Genomic DNA, 16,006 nt, shown 5'->3' with positions numbered 1-16,006 from the left:
GAATTTTTTATCAAAGTTTATTTTTTAATTTGGCTTTTAGATCGTAAAGAATAAGTATATAAAAACTTTACTCATAGTTTATTTAGTTTGCAAATATACTGTTCCGCCCCTTTAACTTAGATCTCTGCTGTTCTGCAGTAATATTTGGTGGTTAACTTCGGAGTATATATATGCATCTGATCAGTATATATGATCTAGGGATTGGGGATGATGTCCATTTGGGATGTACAATATTCCCCACAAGAAACTAACGTTGTGTATTTCTTTGTCTTTTTTTTTCTTTTTGCTACTAGCCACTAAACTCATCGTGAGCACACTTCTCAAGTTACAAAACAGCGCGATATTTGCAAAACCTTTATATATATAGCAACCCTTCTTCTTCGTTTGTGTGTGAGAGATTAGGAATTTGAAGGTGCTACCATTGTTCCTTCCCTAACAAATTATTCTTTCTCAGCTCAGTCTCTCTAATTAACCGTCCTTGTACGTGTGGCATGTTTGTGCCACTGTGGTTGTGTTCTTTTGGTCAATTAAAAATGAAAATAAAAGATTATTTAATTATTTATAACTATTTAATAGTATAAACGATAAAATTAATTAGTATAAAATTATAAAATATTTTCTAAAGTTGAGATGATGAACTTTTGTATGGATTTTAGCAGTTTAAAAACATTTATATAAAAATCAAGAAATAATCTGGTCCAAAATAACACAGCTTACGTATATAGTTATACAATAACCTTTTACGCAGGTTGCATCCATACTTGCATGCATAAAGACAAATTACAGTTCATAGCTAGGATCGAGCCAAGCTTCCCCTTTCCCATATTCTCTCCCCCTGCACTGCACATACCATTCGTGCGAGTGATGACCCATACATTTCTATATTGTTCCGTGTCCCCCATCATCCATTTGTTCGCACGAACATATAGACAACTACTCCCTCCTTTCACAATATTAATATTACTTGTTATTTTACACAAAACCGTGGTCTTCAAAAAATAATTTTAACCACTATTTTCTATTATAATATATATAAAAATATCATAATGTGAATATATACATATAGTTTGCATGCTTCTAAATAAATATTTTAAAAATTAATTATAGTCAAAGTTCTAACAGTTTAACATTCGCCATATCCAAGATGACAAATATTATGTAACCAAAGGGAGTACGTCGATTATCGTTTAGTAGATATAACCAAACTAGCAGCTAATATAAGCCGGCCATTTAGTTTGACCATACGTGGCCACCGTCTTTTCATTCCTGCTTATAAACTAAATTTTAAATTTAAATTTATAGTTAATTTTGGAGTTTTTTCATCGTAGTTTATTTTTTTATCCTAGGAATATATATATATATATAGAGAATATTTTTAATCATTAATAAGTCGTTCGCTTATACTGTAATCTCAAAAAATGATAGTGCTGGTAGCAGTTTAACTAGGTTGTTAGCTAGGAACCACTCGTGCATGCATGGGTGGGTCAAGTGAAGATCTAGCCAGGACAGTGGCCGGTCAATAGTCATTAGTCGCAAGCAAGGGGTTTTGTGGGGGCCATCAGCGATCAACAACTTTTTTGCAGCTCGATCGGCACCTTTCATGGAATGATGTCTGACAAATTCTGTCCGTATATATGATATGAGAATATTATTTTACGCAATTTCAAGATAAAGTTGCTTGTGTAACTTTTGTTATTTAGTAAAGATGACATGAATGTGCTTTCAACACATAGCTTTTTTTGAAGAAAAATCTTTCAATATAATTTTAGTGAGGCCAGGAGATTTATTGTTGGTCTTGTTTTTCTTAGCATATCTTATATAGCGTTACCACTTATCACGGCTATATGGTGTGTGTTCTTAATCAAATGTAATTAGAAAATTAAAAAAAGCACGGCACACTTTTTTTTTTCAAACGGAAAAGCCTCATGCAAAAGCCATAAAACCTCGTATTTTCACTTCTATTTATGTTTATAAGCCAAAATTTAGAATTTAACCTTAAATTTAGAGTTAATTTTGAAATTTTGTATTATAGTTTATTTTCCCGACTTTGCTTTTAGATTGCTAAGAATATATTTGCAAACATTAAAACCCAACGACGTCATCTATACAATATGAAGGGAGTACTCCAATTACATTCATGTGATTTTAAGAAAGAAATCACCCTGGTGATATACAACCACTCCCTACGACTATTACCTGATCTTTATGTAACTGGAGATAAGGGGGGGGGGGGGGGGGAAGAGAAATTTGTTGTATAAATAGCACTGTAGCTTGTATAGCACATCACATCCTGGCCAAAAAGCTTGTATATATACTACGTTTGGATAAGTAGGATGCTGATTATCACCATGTACACCAACACAATTAATTTGACATCCATGCACGATGATGAATCTCGCGGCCACATGATCAGTAAAGCCATATATATCAGGGATCGATATGGTACACGGACCGGTGCGTTGGGGGGAAGCAACGGCCACGTCTTTCTTTCTTCAATATTGTGAGCTCATTGATCACCTTGATCTTGCTTACGCCATATACATGTACTGTAGAGCTAGCTAGCTAGGGTTTCGATCCACTGTTTATTTTTTGTTTCTCGTTAACAACGTTGATCTGTGCTCACGTAATTATCTTGAGAACAAAGCAACATCCTGTTCTTCTCGTTTTGATCGATGCATGGAAAATAACCCTTTAATGAATGCAAATTAAAGTGAGGCACGCAGTGATCGATACAGGGGAGAGTGATACTCCAAAAGATGACAGTTTTGGGTGATGTCCACTCAAAGAATGATAGATGGTAGATCGATCAAGAGCAACATCGTCGGCCCTTTCTCTCAGATTTTCAGAGAGAGCTGCTGAAATACGTGGATTCTAGTGAAGTGAAATGAAGTTTCCGACAAAATGGCTAGAGAATCAAACAGAAATGCTACGTATCTTTCTAGGTTTGTGCTTCCGTTTCATCTCCAACAACCCCAACTAACAAGAATTAGATTTCAGAAAACGGGAAGAGGGAAGTTTTCACGATTGGGATTGGGGTCCCGGGGAAAGGGGGGGGGGCACGAAGTACCAAACAAAGGCCACACTTGTATTAGTATTTAATTAATTAATTATTAGCTACAAAAACTTAAAAGATAAACTGGTATGATTTTTTAAAAAAAATTAGTAACTCCAGAATCATGCAGGAGAACATAGGTTGAAAAGAAGAGTTGTCGAACATGGCTTAGTCATCAACACTGTCCACGAGCACAGTACATAAGATTGATATGGTAAAGTTAACAACACAATATCATGCCACAAAGCAATTCTAAGGTTTCACCGCACACACGACTCGATCAAGAAGTCTCCACCATGGCCGCACTTAAGAAAGCACACACAATGGTGACAAGCATGTCCTCGATACCAAACCACCACAGATGCTAACATTACAGGTTTACGACAAAGCCCCGGAGGGGTTTTTACTTGAACTACTGGTTCAGTCCGACCAACAAGCTAGAGGAGATTGTAGCCCAGTGCAGAGCGTTGTTCTGTGACTTCTGTCAGTCACTCCTGGCAGGAGACGCATCGGCAGACCTGGAGCGGGACCCTGGAGGCGATCCTGAGGATTGCCTAGGGGACCTCCGATGCGGAGGGGATCCATCGCTGTCAGCTGGGGGCGACCTTCTGTGAACATAAAAATACTCTTTTCATTGTATGACCAGAACAGTATACGTATGTTTATAGATATCCCACAAGTAACGCACAATATGACCAAAATGACTCTACATGAGTATGCACAAAAGATTACTAGATTAGAATGCTTTCCCCTTATGCACAACAGCTACTCTTATCTTTACTAGAATATCACACGCTAAAAGTCTACTGTCTGCTACTTTCAACCATATTGGAGTGTGAAAAATAAAAATATATAAAGAAAGCAGACCTTGCATTGCAAAGAAAAATATATATGAAACACTCAAAACTTACTTCTCGAAACCATTATCAGCATCACGTGGGTCCCCATCCCTACTACCAGGAGAATAGGATCTCCGCTTCTTGTCTTCTTCATGTTCTTTTGGCTGACGCCTAGGAGATTTTGCACGATGTGTGTCTTTTCTCTCTGGGGATGCGGAATAGTCCTCTCGCCGTCTTGGAGCAGGAGAGTACGACCTTTTAAAAAATAACAAAACATATAAGCAAGGACTCATGAATAAAGCTGAGTGGCTTAGGAATCACATGGAGCAACAAAACATAAACAGAAATTATTATTGGTCTACCTTGACCGTGGACGACCACGATAGCGGGGAGAGCGAGAACGTGAACGAGACCTCCCTGTCAGAACATATAGATGTCATCAGTAATTCAGTGTGCCAACAAAAGAAATTCAAGCTTGCATTTCAGAACGAGAAAGTTAACAAAAACTGAAGATATCGTACCAATAGGGACACATGAATTACATTTTTCCAAGCATAATTACAGAGCATACAAGATTCTAAACGTGCATTTAGAAAGGCATAGGATCATGAATGATGAGTAATGTGAGAAAATACCATAATGCCCTGAACGACGACCTTCATTGCCAGAGTAACCTCTGCAAAGCAACCACACAAAGTCATTGCAAACAAGCACACAACTGAAGGTTCAGCCGCACATTCAAGCAGTAACAGGAATAATACCTGACTCTAGCTCTACTTCGCATCTCTTCTGGCCTTTTCCGTGACTCAGCAGCAAGAACAACAGTTATCTCCCGACCAAAAAACACCTGGCGATTCATGTGATATTGGGCCTCAGAAGCATCATATGGGTCAACAAACTCCACAAATGCAAAACCCCGCGGCTCCCTGTATATGTAGACTTTATGAGACAATTTCCTGGGGAAATTTGATGGAAAAACTAACAAATAAGAAGATGCAAAGTGTTCATGTGTAGTGTGTGTATGTCATGTTACCATCACAGTTCAAAACTCAATTTGCCCTCTATGATTCTCAGTGGAGCACAGTCAACAACTTACGAACATTTCCACCAAAACGGAAGCAAGTGATGCAAAAAGCAGTTAGATGTCCAGGCTCTAGTATCTGAATTTCTTGTAAAACACTACGTACGGTGATCCTCATAAAGAGCATCTTCACAGAAGCATTTGCTTCATGTTCCTGAATGTGCGAAAAGTCAAGATAGTACTTGAAATCAACTTCACTCCCTTTTATCTTCGTATGTACCACCCAGTACAACTCTTTTATCTTCTCTTCATGAAATTAATTTTCTCAATGAATCAAATCTTGTCTTCATAGAAGAACTTCTTCATTCGGACAAGACTCTATCTTGCCAAACAAATCAATTGTTAGGAATATTAAAAGGCATTCTTCAACATTGTATTTACTTCAATCCAATATGACCCTGGGAATAATTTCAGGGAAAAAACTCACAGGGAAAGGACAAGCACATTACATGCTCCAGTGACAGCAAAAGAAAATAAAATATGGATTCCCACATTAGTTTGTTACATGTCCAGTGATAAGAATAAATTTACTAAAAACACCATCAGATTAAAAATGATTAAAGCATTTTAACGGAGCTAAATGAAAAGCTGATTGATGTAATTCAAACCACACTGAATCTGGAAAATGTTCACAAGGCAAGCCTCCGTTGTGAAACAATTATTTTATTTCCAGTCTAGTGCATAACTTTAGAAAAGCTTCTAAGTTTATTGCAGTCACAATACAAACATACAGACGGTCTACATTTACTATCCTAATAGTATAACATTCCTTTTTTTAGCAATTGCCAAAGAAAAATTCAAATAGAGTAAGAAAATCATTAACAACACTTTACCCGGTGTAATAATCCTTTGGCAGGTAAACATCTCGAACGGGTCCAAACCTTTCAAAAGGAACTCGAAGATCCTCCGCTCTACCATATTTGAGAGACCAAATCAAATTGAATAAGTCAAATGGAATATCTGCTTCTTTCATGAAGAATATAGTCATCACAATGGAAATAGGTGCTACAGTTATACAGTTCCAGTACCTGCAGCTTAAAGGAATGTTGCGGACCAAGAGACTGCCAGAACCCTGCTCCTTCCGACCTCCATATCCCCTCCTAGGGGGACTTCTTCCCCTGCCACCATATCCCCTCCTTGGGGGACTGCGATATGGTGGGCTATACCTCCTCATTGTTCTGTCTGAATTTACAAATGAATGCAGGAACGGCCGCAATAAGACAATTGCAAGTATGCAACCAAACAAGAAAAATTGCTGAGCCTATCGCCAGATATAGGTTTTGATAATAGTAATATACATCATAACTTAAAGATATAGGGAACAAAAAACCATAGGTAAATTCAAGTACATGGGGAGCAGTCCTCAAACACAAGCATGGGGTCATGTTAAAAAGCATTTAACAAAAAGAAAAACTACCACATTAAAATTTGGATAGTCCGATGGTGCTTGCACATTGCAAGTTCATTGCGCAATTCATAAGGCAACATATTTGAGTTTAAAACACTGTTCCAAAATTTTGAATTGCAACTCAAATTTTAAACTATGACTGTTCCCTTATCCTTTGGATGTAACAATTACGACAATGGCACAGAACACAGCACCAAAACAAAGGGCTATATCGATGTAACACCAAGATCCAGCAGATTGAGTTGACCTACCAATTACCCCCCAACAACTCAGGTACTCCGGTACCAACCAAGCAATTACTACGCATATGACGAACTCACGACAACCCTGAAGCAACAACGCTAGCCTAGAAACCTGCCATGGCAGGAAGAGATCTGAGATTCCAAAACATTTCAGCCACGGAGCGAAAAGAAAAGAAGCACGCCCTATCTCGTCAACCTGCTCGTCGAGGCATCTCCAACAAGAGAACCACCAAATCCCGCGCGGATCTACGCGGCGGCGGCGGCGGGGGAGGCGGACCTAGGGTTTTCGATTGCGGCAGACATGGCACGAGCGAGCGCACACGAATACGCATGCGAGGTAGGGAGAAGAAGAGGAGCACAGATCCAAGGTTACCGGGTGAGACGGTGGGCCACCGGAGATGCTCCGCCCCTGCCGCTGCCGCCGCCGCCGCGGACGCCGACGCGTACTTTGCGAGGGAGAAAGCGAGAGGCGGGTGGAGGGGGGAGAGGTCTCCGTAGATAAGGCGTAAGAGAGAGAAAGAGGCCGGTGGGCTGTATGGGCCTAGCATCGATATTTGGGCTTTGCAGGCCCAGTAATCCGCTAGCTTGCTAGTGGAGTAAAGAAAAAGTGTATTTCAAATCCCTCATCTGTAGTACGAGTTCGATTTTGACAAGGGTCTTCAAATTTTATGACTCATATGGTCATCTGGAGTATAAGAACATCCATATTATATCATTCATATATTTTATTAAATCTATATTACATTATTCATATATTTTATTAATATTTTATAACTAGTTTTCTCATATTGTTATTGTTCTCTTCTCCTGTGATTGGATGTTGAAATATGAAGGAGATAGAACATTCATATTTGGAGTTTCTTTTTTCAATATGGATAATACTCTATTTTTGAATGATTAGATAGAATATCTGCTTGAGCAACATTTTTCTCTACACTCTCTATTTTTAGAATGGATGATGGGACAGAGTGTCTACTGGAAATGCTCTAAGTCGTAAAATTGGGTACAATCATCCCTCATCTTTCAAAATTGGTGCGACCAAACACTTGTGAAAATGGTTTTTTGGCCGATTATGCGCTAGTGGAAGAATAAGATACGCAAAATGAGATAGGTCATTAGCACATGATTAACTAGGTATGAATTTTTTTATATTAATATAATTTTTAAAACAAATTTTCTATAGAAATCTTTTTAAAATACATATTGTTTTGTAGTTCGTAAAATATGTTGATGGAAAAGCAGGCACTTTTCTCTCTTTGCCTCGCTCTCGAATGGTTCCTTCTGCTACAAACCGTGCCACCAGAGTACAAAATTCACATCAAGGAATGATCCCACACAAGCAATAGTGATTTAATTGGTAATTGATATGTTCTCGGTTGTCCCAACCTTTCGATGAGCATGCATAAGTTGATTGGGTAGAGAACAAATTGATGAGACTACAACCATCTAGGGAAATATGTCTTAGCGATCACCACACCAACTCCAAAAACCATTCTTGATCTTTCATTCCAATAATGAGGGTACATATTCCTACAAGCAATCCGGAAATAGCAATAACATGTTCAACAAGCTAAACTAATTATACTCATAAAAATAAGTTTCCAAACAAATAACTAAATGGTCTAGCCGACACGCAAAATCACAACCAAAATGATTGTATCTAACTTTTAATTTATCAAAACCCTAAAACTCGTACCTAACGATTTAAAGAGGTGGGAGGATGACTCGGTGGGTCCTAAGGTTGTGCTCTACTTGGTTGGGGTGCACGTAACATAGGTCCCATTTATGTCGGGTTCTAGGCATAGTTATAAGCGCATAGATTCAAGACATGTGGTGCGACACTTTGTTCAGTTTGGGTGGAATTTGGTGATGAGACTACATCATTCAAAAGAGAACTCTGAGAGATTTGCGTCAAGTATTTATAGGTAAAAAATGAATCATATACAATTTGTTGGATGTTTAAATTTAGAGTAATCTTTAGTCCTTGAGAAGATATCAGGAGGTACCAAAATTTACATAAAAAAAGTGATACCTCTTGGTATCTTCTCAAAAACTATAAAATTGCTCTTAAATTCAACACCGTCTCAAGAGGCCGAACATAATTTGTTTAGAAGATTTGATCTATGCATCTACATATTTACATATTATGTGAGCAAATTGTATCCATACATACCATGGTCACATAAGTAATTGTGACCTGGAAGTGGTTTCAAGCTAGGTCACACATTCTGTTAAAATAACAAAATTGATAACTTTTGCGCTGTGATATCTATCATTTCCATTGGTCAGTTGGGCCTCTTGGCTCACGCTTAGTTCAGGTACAATAGCAGGCTATAAGCTAGCTATAAAATTTTTTTAAAGAGATAAAAGGGAGAGAGAAGAGAGGTAGACTACTAATTTGTAACCAGCTGTACACGGGCTCCAAGACAAAATGTGTGTATGACACGTAGGACCATGTGTTAATGTTTTTTTAGGTAACTATTGTATAAATTGACTATTAGATTGACTATAGATGAATTGAAGCTATGAGTTGAATATACTATTGAACTTGCTCTTAGATGAGCCGGATCTTATTGAGACGGCAAGCCAAAGACATTACTCCTACACAACTGGTTCTGTGCACATGCATTACAGCAGCCCAATCATGATCATTTGAACACTGGTAGTAGGCTAGTAGCCTCGCAATGAGAAAGACAGAAGTGACATTTTCAAGCTTTCTTCATTTCTCCGAAGTAGAGTTTGTCATGGGCACCCGTCGCTCTCCACTCGGGAAGGAGTATAGTGACACTGCCCCCTCTCACTTTCAAGTGCTTGCGAGTTGCAGCTGGAGAAAACAATAAAAAACCACTCAATAAATCTTTGCATTTGACTGTGCTGTTGGTACTAATTTAGAGAAATCTTGATTTTTCATTAAAAAAGTCAAATGACATATTTACAAATGAAAAATAATGTATGAAAAAATTTATATACATATTCTTAGCAATCTTAAAAACAAGTCTAAAAAATAAATTTCGATGAAAAAACCCAAAACCAATTTTAATGTTAATATTAAAATTTAAATTTTAGCTTATAAGCATATGAAAAAACAAAAAGATGCGATGACATGGGTAGACAGGAGGATTCCTCGGAACCAGCAGCTGCTTGCTGGCAAGGTTTGACTGGTGGGAATGATCTATGGTTTGAATATTATTTCCTGGCCCAGTTCAACTCCATCGTTTTGCCTACAACTAGCAAAAAAATAATTTATAAATAAAACTTTTATATATTTTTTCATAGAATTTAAAAACCAATACTGAAAAATAGATTAGGATGAAAAAGCTCGAAATCCAATACTGAAAAATAAATTAGGATGAAAAAGCTCAAAATTATTTTTTTAATTTAATTTTTGGCTCCAGCTATCTTATAAGCCGAGAGACAAAAGATCGATGGTTAGATGTATTAGTTATTTGCTCAGGTGATACTCCATGTGTTCCTAAATTTTATTATCTAATTGGCTTAAATTTACAACACCATCCTTTTATTTCTGTTTATGTTTATTATCCAAAATTTATATTTTTAACTTTGAATTTAGAGCAGATTTTGAGATTTTCATTGTAGTTTATTTTCAATATTGTCTTTTAGATCGCTAAGAATACGTATATAAAATTTTATTCACAAATTATTTTCTATTTGCAAATATGTTATTTATCGTTTTTCCTTAAAAAGTCAAACAACCACCCACTTAAACTAGAAATATAGTGATATTTTGCGGCGGATAGATTATCATTCAATATAGAACAGTGTTGCCAACTTCTGGGGCACTAGTAGCACTATTCATTCTAAAAAGCTCATTAATATTCAAATTATTTACAAATAATGTGCTCTTCTCTGAAAAGAAGAGAATAATACATGGGTTGCTACGTTAACCAAATCAACATTACTCGGCAGTCGGCACACACGGGTATGTAGCAGTACCAGTCTTACTCATCATAAAAAGAAAACTGGAAAGGCATTCGTGAAAATTTGTAATTTGAACATAAGTTTTGATGGAGTGCATGCATTTACGTGGAAGACTCGGTCATGATGAACAAACTAAACGATACAACGCATGTGCTGCCTTGCATACGACGCACATGCCATGTAGCGATAATATGGAGCACATGATGGTAAAATGATATGGAATAAACCATTTGCGATAATATGAGAAATATATTTTTAAATGACACAATAAAAGCATCACATTGCATTATCTGGTCCCTGTATTAGTAGCTGAATGAGCTTAACATGCGTAGACTCACTAGAGCTAGGTTCCGTTGCGAATTATTGTCCAAAGCAAAAAAAAAATTGAAATTCTGTAATAGATTTTACATTAATTTTTCAGGGATTTTATCGTCATCTTCGTTTGTTCAGGTCTTGCTAATACAGCAAGTAAAAAATTTGCTTAAGATTACTTTTTATAAATATACTTTATTACTTTTCAACATTAGCTTTAAACTGTTTAAAACAAATATATAAACCTACAAACTTTTTTGGACGCGTACTTCATTCATCAACGACTTAACAGCTGTGCAATAAACTAAACGAAACATAACAACTATCATTTTAATGATTCCAAAGTCAATCAAATATTTACAAATAGAATCTAATCAATTCAAAATTAAGAAGTTGCCTACTGAAATGATTAAAAAATATCTGTTGACAATCGATACTAAACTAAGCAAAATACTTATATTTAGAAACGAAGGTATTACTACTAGGATCACACCGAAGTAGCCAAGAACTCAGACATGAAAATGATACAGGGATAGGGCCAATTTCGGCACGAGGGAGTGAGCGGATCCTTGACCCGTTGACCGTTCCCAGAAGCTGACCGTCGCCTCGCTTCACAACCTGTGTACGACCAGTCAAACCACCCCACCAACCGCGAACCCTCCCTGCCATCTCACCTCCACGCGGGTCCCACCTAACATGGGCCCCACATGTCATCTTCGTAGTGTAGCGCTCCCCTGCGTGGGTCTTGCGTTGTTGCCGCCCTTGGAACAGTTCTTGACAGGTTGACCCCTCACTGCGCCGCTCTGTATATAAGCCGCCCCGCGCGCCACCAGCATGGGAAGGCTTCGTCGTCTTCACCGGCCACCACCTTGAGCTGCGATTCGCTGATCGAATCGAGGAGAAGAAGGCGAAGAGGTGTCGCGTCGCGGCTTTTGATCGAGACGGACGTGGAGCAGGGCTGCTGATCTCATCGGTTCGAGAGGTTGTCGGGTTGATTGATTCCCATGGAGAGGGGTTGCAATGGCGGCGGCGGCGGCGGCGTCAAGGTGACGTTCATCGAGACGCAGTTCGTGACGTCCGACGCCGCCGGGTTCAAGTCCCTCGTGCAGCGCCTCACCGGCAACGACGCCACGGCCGCCGCCCATCCGCCGCCGCTCCAGAGGCCGCGGCCGTGCCGGGCCGCCGCCGACGGGTGGAGGGGAGGAGCCGGCGGCGCGACCACGGTGGTCGCGGCGGCGCAGCGGGAGGCCGTGCCGCCGTCGCCGTGGGTGGATGAGATGCTGCTGCTCTACGAGACGTGCGACCTCGACGAGATGCTCGTCGGCGCGAGCGGAGGACGGTGCCACGGCGGCGGCGGCTACGGTGGCTTCCCCTGTTGATCAACGCCCCGTGATCGATGCTCCCTGCAGATTGTTTCATTCTTTTTATTTTTCCTTTTTTTCTGAATTACTCTGTTACACCCTGTCCTGTAAGCTGTAACGTTTTGGTGCGATCGGGGAATGTATTTTTGGAGTCGCAGACGCATGCCATATATTCCCTCCACTGTTTTTTAATTTAAAGCTGTTTATTTTTTGATTTCGTCTTATTCAAAATTATTTTGTTCAAATATGTAAAACTATAAGACACGTTTAAAATATCTTTAATAATAAATCAAATCACAATAAAATATTTAATAAGTATGTAAAATGTTTAAATAAGATAAATGGTTAAACATAAATTTAAAAGTCAAGTCAAATGTGCTGAATAAAAAAAATTGGAGAAAGTATCGGTATAACATTGTTGTTATAAGAGAGAGGTTGAAAAAAAAAATTCGCGACAGATGATACAAAATTTTCGCACTAATAAAAAAATAACTGCTAGTATACATGTATATCGATCATCAAGTATATAGAGAGTTGACAATTGTATACTTCAACTCTACCTTTAGAAACTTTGTACACAAAATACTATCGCGGCTACGAAAACATAACCAAAGGTTGTATATCAAACTTTCTATCAGTTATCTAAAAATGGTTGTACTATATCAAATTTAATCTCTCTATTTTTTAAATAACTGACACTGAGCTCTATTAAATTTAAAACTTTATAATCACTCGTCTTTTTTTGCAAAAGAATGTAAATACTAAAAAATTCTATTCTTGTGACAAAATTTACGGTATTTGAGAAAAAAACGGTAGGCAGAGGTGATAATGGGTCAAGATATACAGGTTTTTTTGCGGATCCTGTTTATGAATTCTTTTTATTTTTGCAATTTTATACAAGACTCACAATCATATAACACTAGACACCTCACAATCATGCTTTCTCAATTACACGCTATAACGCATACTTGAGATGGAGATCAGTCACACATTTCTAGCCTTACTGTTAATTTAAAGACCACTCACACATGAGTGATATCTGTGGGTAACATGATTTAAATTTTCGTGGTTGAAGTTATAAACTCACGACTGCATAACCAGATCATATGTGTTATGTTATGTTATGTTTTGTTGTAAAGACAATTAAAAGGGTGTACTCTCTCCATGTGCTAAATTATGACGTTGGCTAGTTAAAAACAAAAAAATTGGAGGGAGTACTTCGTAATATTTTTAATAAACAAAATTTTAAGTTTGGATGATAGTCGGTAGTTGAGTCAAACTCAGTAACTCGGGGTATATTTGGTTTGAGATCAGAATATGCATATATCAAAATGTGTCATTACTAATATTAAGTAAGGTAAAAATCATATTTGGTTTGAGGTCAAAGTACACCAAACCAAAGTTTCTTAGAGTTTATTTGACTTGTAGCTAAAGACATTGCCAAAATTTGGTAACAAAAAATTTAAAGAATACTGTTAGAACCGACGAAATTTAGCCTTAAACCAAATTGTCCCTATATCTTTTTATCTCATGTTTAAGCCTATAGATTTTCTGGTGCATCAAACTATAAACTATGTAATAATTGGCTATAACTTTTTTTAAAGTCAAAACCGAGTTATCCATTATTAGAATATCTTTTTCCAGCGTCGAACAGAGAACAGTTTTAACGGGATAGTGAGCCAGCGTAGAAGAGAAGAGAGTGAGCCTTGACCGTTCCCAAAAGCTGACCGTTAATGCGAAAGGGCCTGGTTACAAAGGCTTAGTAGCACCTAAAATTCTAGGTTCGACTTCTGGTTGGAGCGAATTTTTCAGAATTTTCTAACGGCCTCATGCTTTCGGGGTAGGCGCCGGGATAGGATTTAGGTGCGTGCGTTCTTCGTCAAAAAAAAAAAAAGCTGACCGTTAATTAGCTGACCAGTGCCGTGCCTGCGTACGACCGGTCAAACCGCTTCAACTTGTCCCGTTCTACTTCTACTTCTACCCACCCTCCCATCTCACCTCCATATGGGCCCCACTCGCCCAACCCAAAATGGACCCCACATGTCAGTTCTTGCGGCACGGAAGATTCGCTCTTCGCGGATCGAATCAAGAAGAGGGAAAAAAGGCGAAAAAGGTCGCGGATTTTGATCGAGACATAAAGAGCAACGAGCTGAACTCATCGCGGTTGATTCCATGGAGTGGGGTTGCAATGGCGGCGGCGGCAAGGTGACCTTCATCGAGGCGCAGTTCGTCACCTCCGACGCCGCCGGGCTCGATTCCCTCGTGCAGCGCCTCACCGCCAACGACGCCGCCGCCGCCGCTCCGGACGTGCCGGGCCGACGGCTGGATGGGAGCCGGCGGCGCTGGTGGGCCGCGAGGTGGAGAAGCCTATCACGGCGGCGCGAGCGCGAGCGCGACGGTGGGGGTGGGGCCGGAGCGACGGGCAGTGGTGCGGCCGGCGCCGTGGGTGGACGTACGTGATGCTCTACGAGATGGGCGACCTCGCCGAGATGTTCTGCGCCGACCAGCGATGAGATTAATCCATCCATGAGCTCAGTGTCCTCCGTTTTGGATGATCTCTGCATATTTTTTGATTTTCTTTTGGAAATTTTATGTATAATGTTACATGCCTTGTAGTACCCTGTTCTGCAAGTTTGGTTGCGATCAGGCAATGTAATTCCCGTATAAATAGTGAAAATGAAATATTTTATTATATAGAGCCGATGAATCAAAAATTCTAGAGTCGTGCGGGCAGTACGGTTTGCAATATCGCGATAATAATGACCATAATCAGTCATAGGACACTTTAACAATAAACTACGGTTTGATTCGATAAATATCGTGATAATTTACAAACTTTGAAAAAAATACAAGATATTCATATATCACCATGATTGTGATGTATATCATGTAATCGTGCAATATTACGTATTCTTTCATAGAAAACGTGATTATCGATATCGCCAAAAACCACCTCAATTATCTGCCCATATAGTGTGGACCAAGCCACGGTGATAATTGCTACCTACTATGTGATAATTGCTCCCTGCCGCACGGGTGACCCAAAACTGTGATGATTTTATTTACAAAATTTGAATTCAAATTTATGTGTTTTTCACATGATTATAGCTAATAATTGTGGTATCACTGGTACACGATTTTGTCTTATAAAATGAAAAGTGAAACCTTACTGGCCACATGTAACTTCCTTTATTTGAGACAAACATTTGAATCTGGTCAAAGATGAATGAAAAACTATATAAAGCTGTTGAAAATCAAAGTACATGTAGATTTAATTTATTTCATAAATTAATCATAACATACATCGAAGGCATAAAGTAGTGAAAACATCTCGTATGGATAAAGTGACAAACCATCTCATATGGATATGATCCAAATTTGTATGGGGAAAACCATTCCATCTTTTTTTTAGTTTATGTTTATGCTTATAGCATCTCCAGTTAATGCTAATATTTTACTCCTCAAATTCTTATATTAGGTCTATCCAAAAAACATTGGGCATAAAAATTATACATTCCTTAAGAAAATCCCAAAACTAAATAACTTGTATTAGGGACGCATATGGCTACCCCAAATTTAGGATACAAGAGATGTGATTTTAGACATTCCTAATAAATGAGAATTGAGTTGAAAACTTGTTGGAGATATTATTTCTAGTCGAATTCCCAAAATTTCGGTTTTAGGATCAATTTTAGATGCCTATTGAAAATGCTCTTGCAAGGCAAAATTTGAATGGTAAAACTTAAATAAGATAATTTTGGGTTTTGTCATC

General features: G+C 38.5%; 2 protein-coding genes across 2 annotated transcripts; one reads left to right on the top strand and one right to left on the bottom strand.

Annotated features, from left to right (window-relative positions):
- Positions 1–3,200: 3,200 nt before the first annotated feature.
- On the bottom strand, positions 3,201–7,085 carry LOC102712049 (serine/arginine-rich SC35-like splicing factor SCL30). The gene is made up of 8 exons (XM_006647060.2): positions 6,996–7,085; positions 6,001–6,154; positions 5,806–5,883; positions 4,653–4,817; positions 4,527–4,567; positions 4,254–4,308; positions 3,964–4,146; positions 3,201–3,660 (listed from the first exon to the last, which is right to left on the bottom strand). The coding sequence occupies exons 2-8, from the start codon at positions 6,144–6,146 to the stop codon at positions 3,537–3,539; spliced, it is 792 nt and encodes a 263-aa protein (XP_006647123.1). The 5' UTR covers positions 6,147–6,154; positions 6,996–7,085; the 3' UTR covers positions 3,201–3,536.
- Positions 7,086–11,761: 4,676 nt separating this feature from the next.
- Positions 11,762–12,390, top strand: LOC102699752. The gene has a single exon (XM_006648444.3). The coding sequence runs from the start codon at positions 11,878–11,880 to the stop codon at positions 12,250–12,252; it is 375 nt and encodes a 124-aa protein (XP_006648507.2). The 5' UTR covers positions 11,762–11,877; the 3' UTR covers positions 12,253–12,390.
- Positions 12,391–16,006: the final 3,616 nt, after the last annotated feature.

The sequence above is a fragment of the Oryza brachyantha genome, chromosome 2 (genome assembly GCF_000231095.2).
Source record: "Oryza brachyantha chromosome 2, ObraRS2, whole genome shotgun sequence".
NCBI classification, from domain to species: Eukaryota; Viridiplantae; Streptophyta; class Magnoliopsida; order Poales; family Poaceae; genus Oryza; species Oryza brachyantha.
Note: the sequence above shows the minus strand (reverse complement) of the source record. Positions and strands in the feature narration are given on the sequence as shown.

What these genes read in the sequence shown, in the direction of transcription:
- LOC102699752 (XM_006648444.3), top strand. Translation starts at nt 11,878, where the DNA reads ATGGAGAGGGGTTGCAATGGCGGCGGCGGCGGCGGCGTCAAGGTGACG.
- LOC102712049 (XM_006647060.2), bottom strand. Translation starts at nt 6,146, where the DNA reads ATGAGGAGGTATAGCCCACCATATCGCAGTCCCCCAAGGAGGGGATAT. An exon ending in AACATTCCTTTAAGCTGCAG is followed by an intron (nt 5,884 to 6,000) that starts GTACTGGAACTG and finishes CAAATATGGTAG; the next exon opens with AGCGGAGGATCTTCGAGTTC. An exon ending in GCTGATAATGGTTTCGAGAA is followed by an intron (nt 3,661 to 3,963) that starts GTAAGTTTTGAG and finishes TTATGTTCACAG; the next exon opens with AAGGTCGCCCCCAGCTGACA.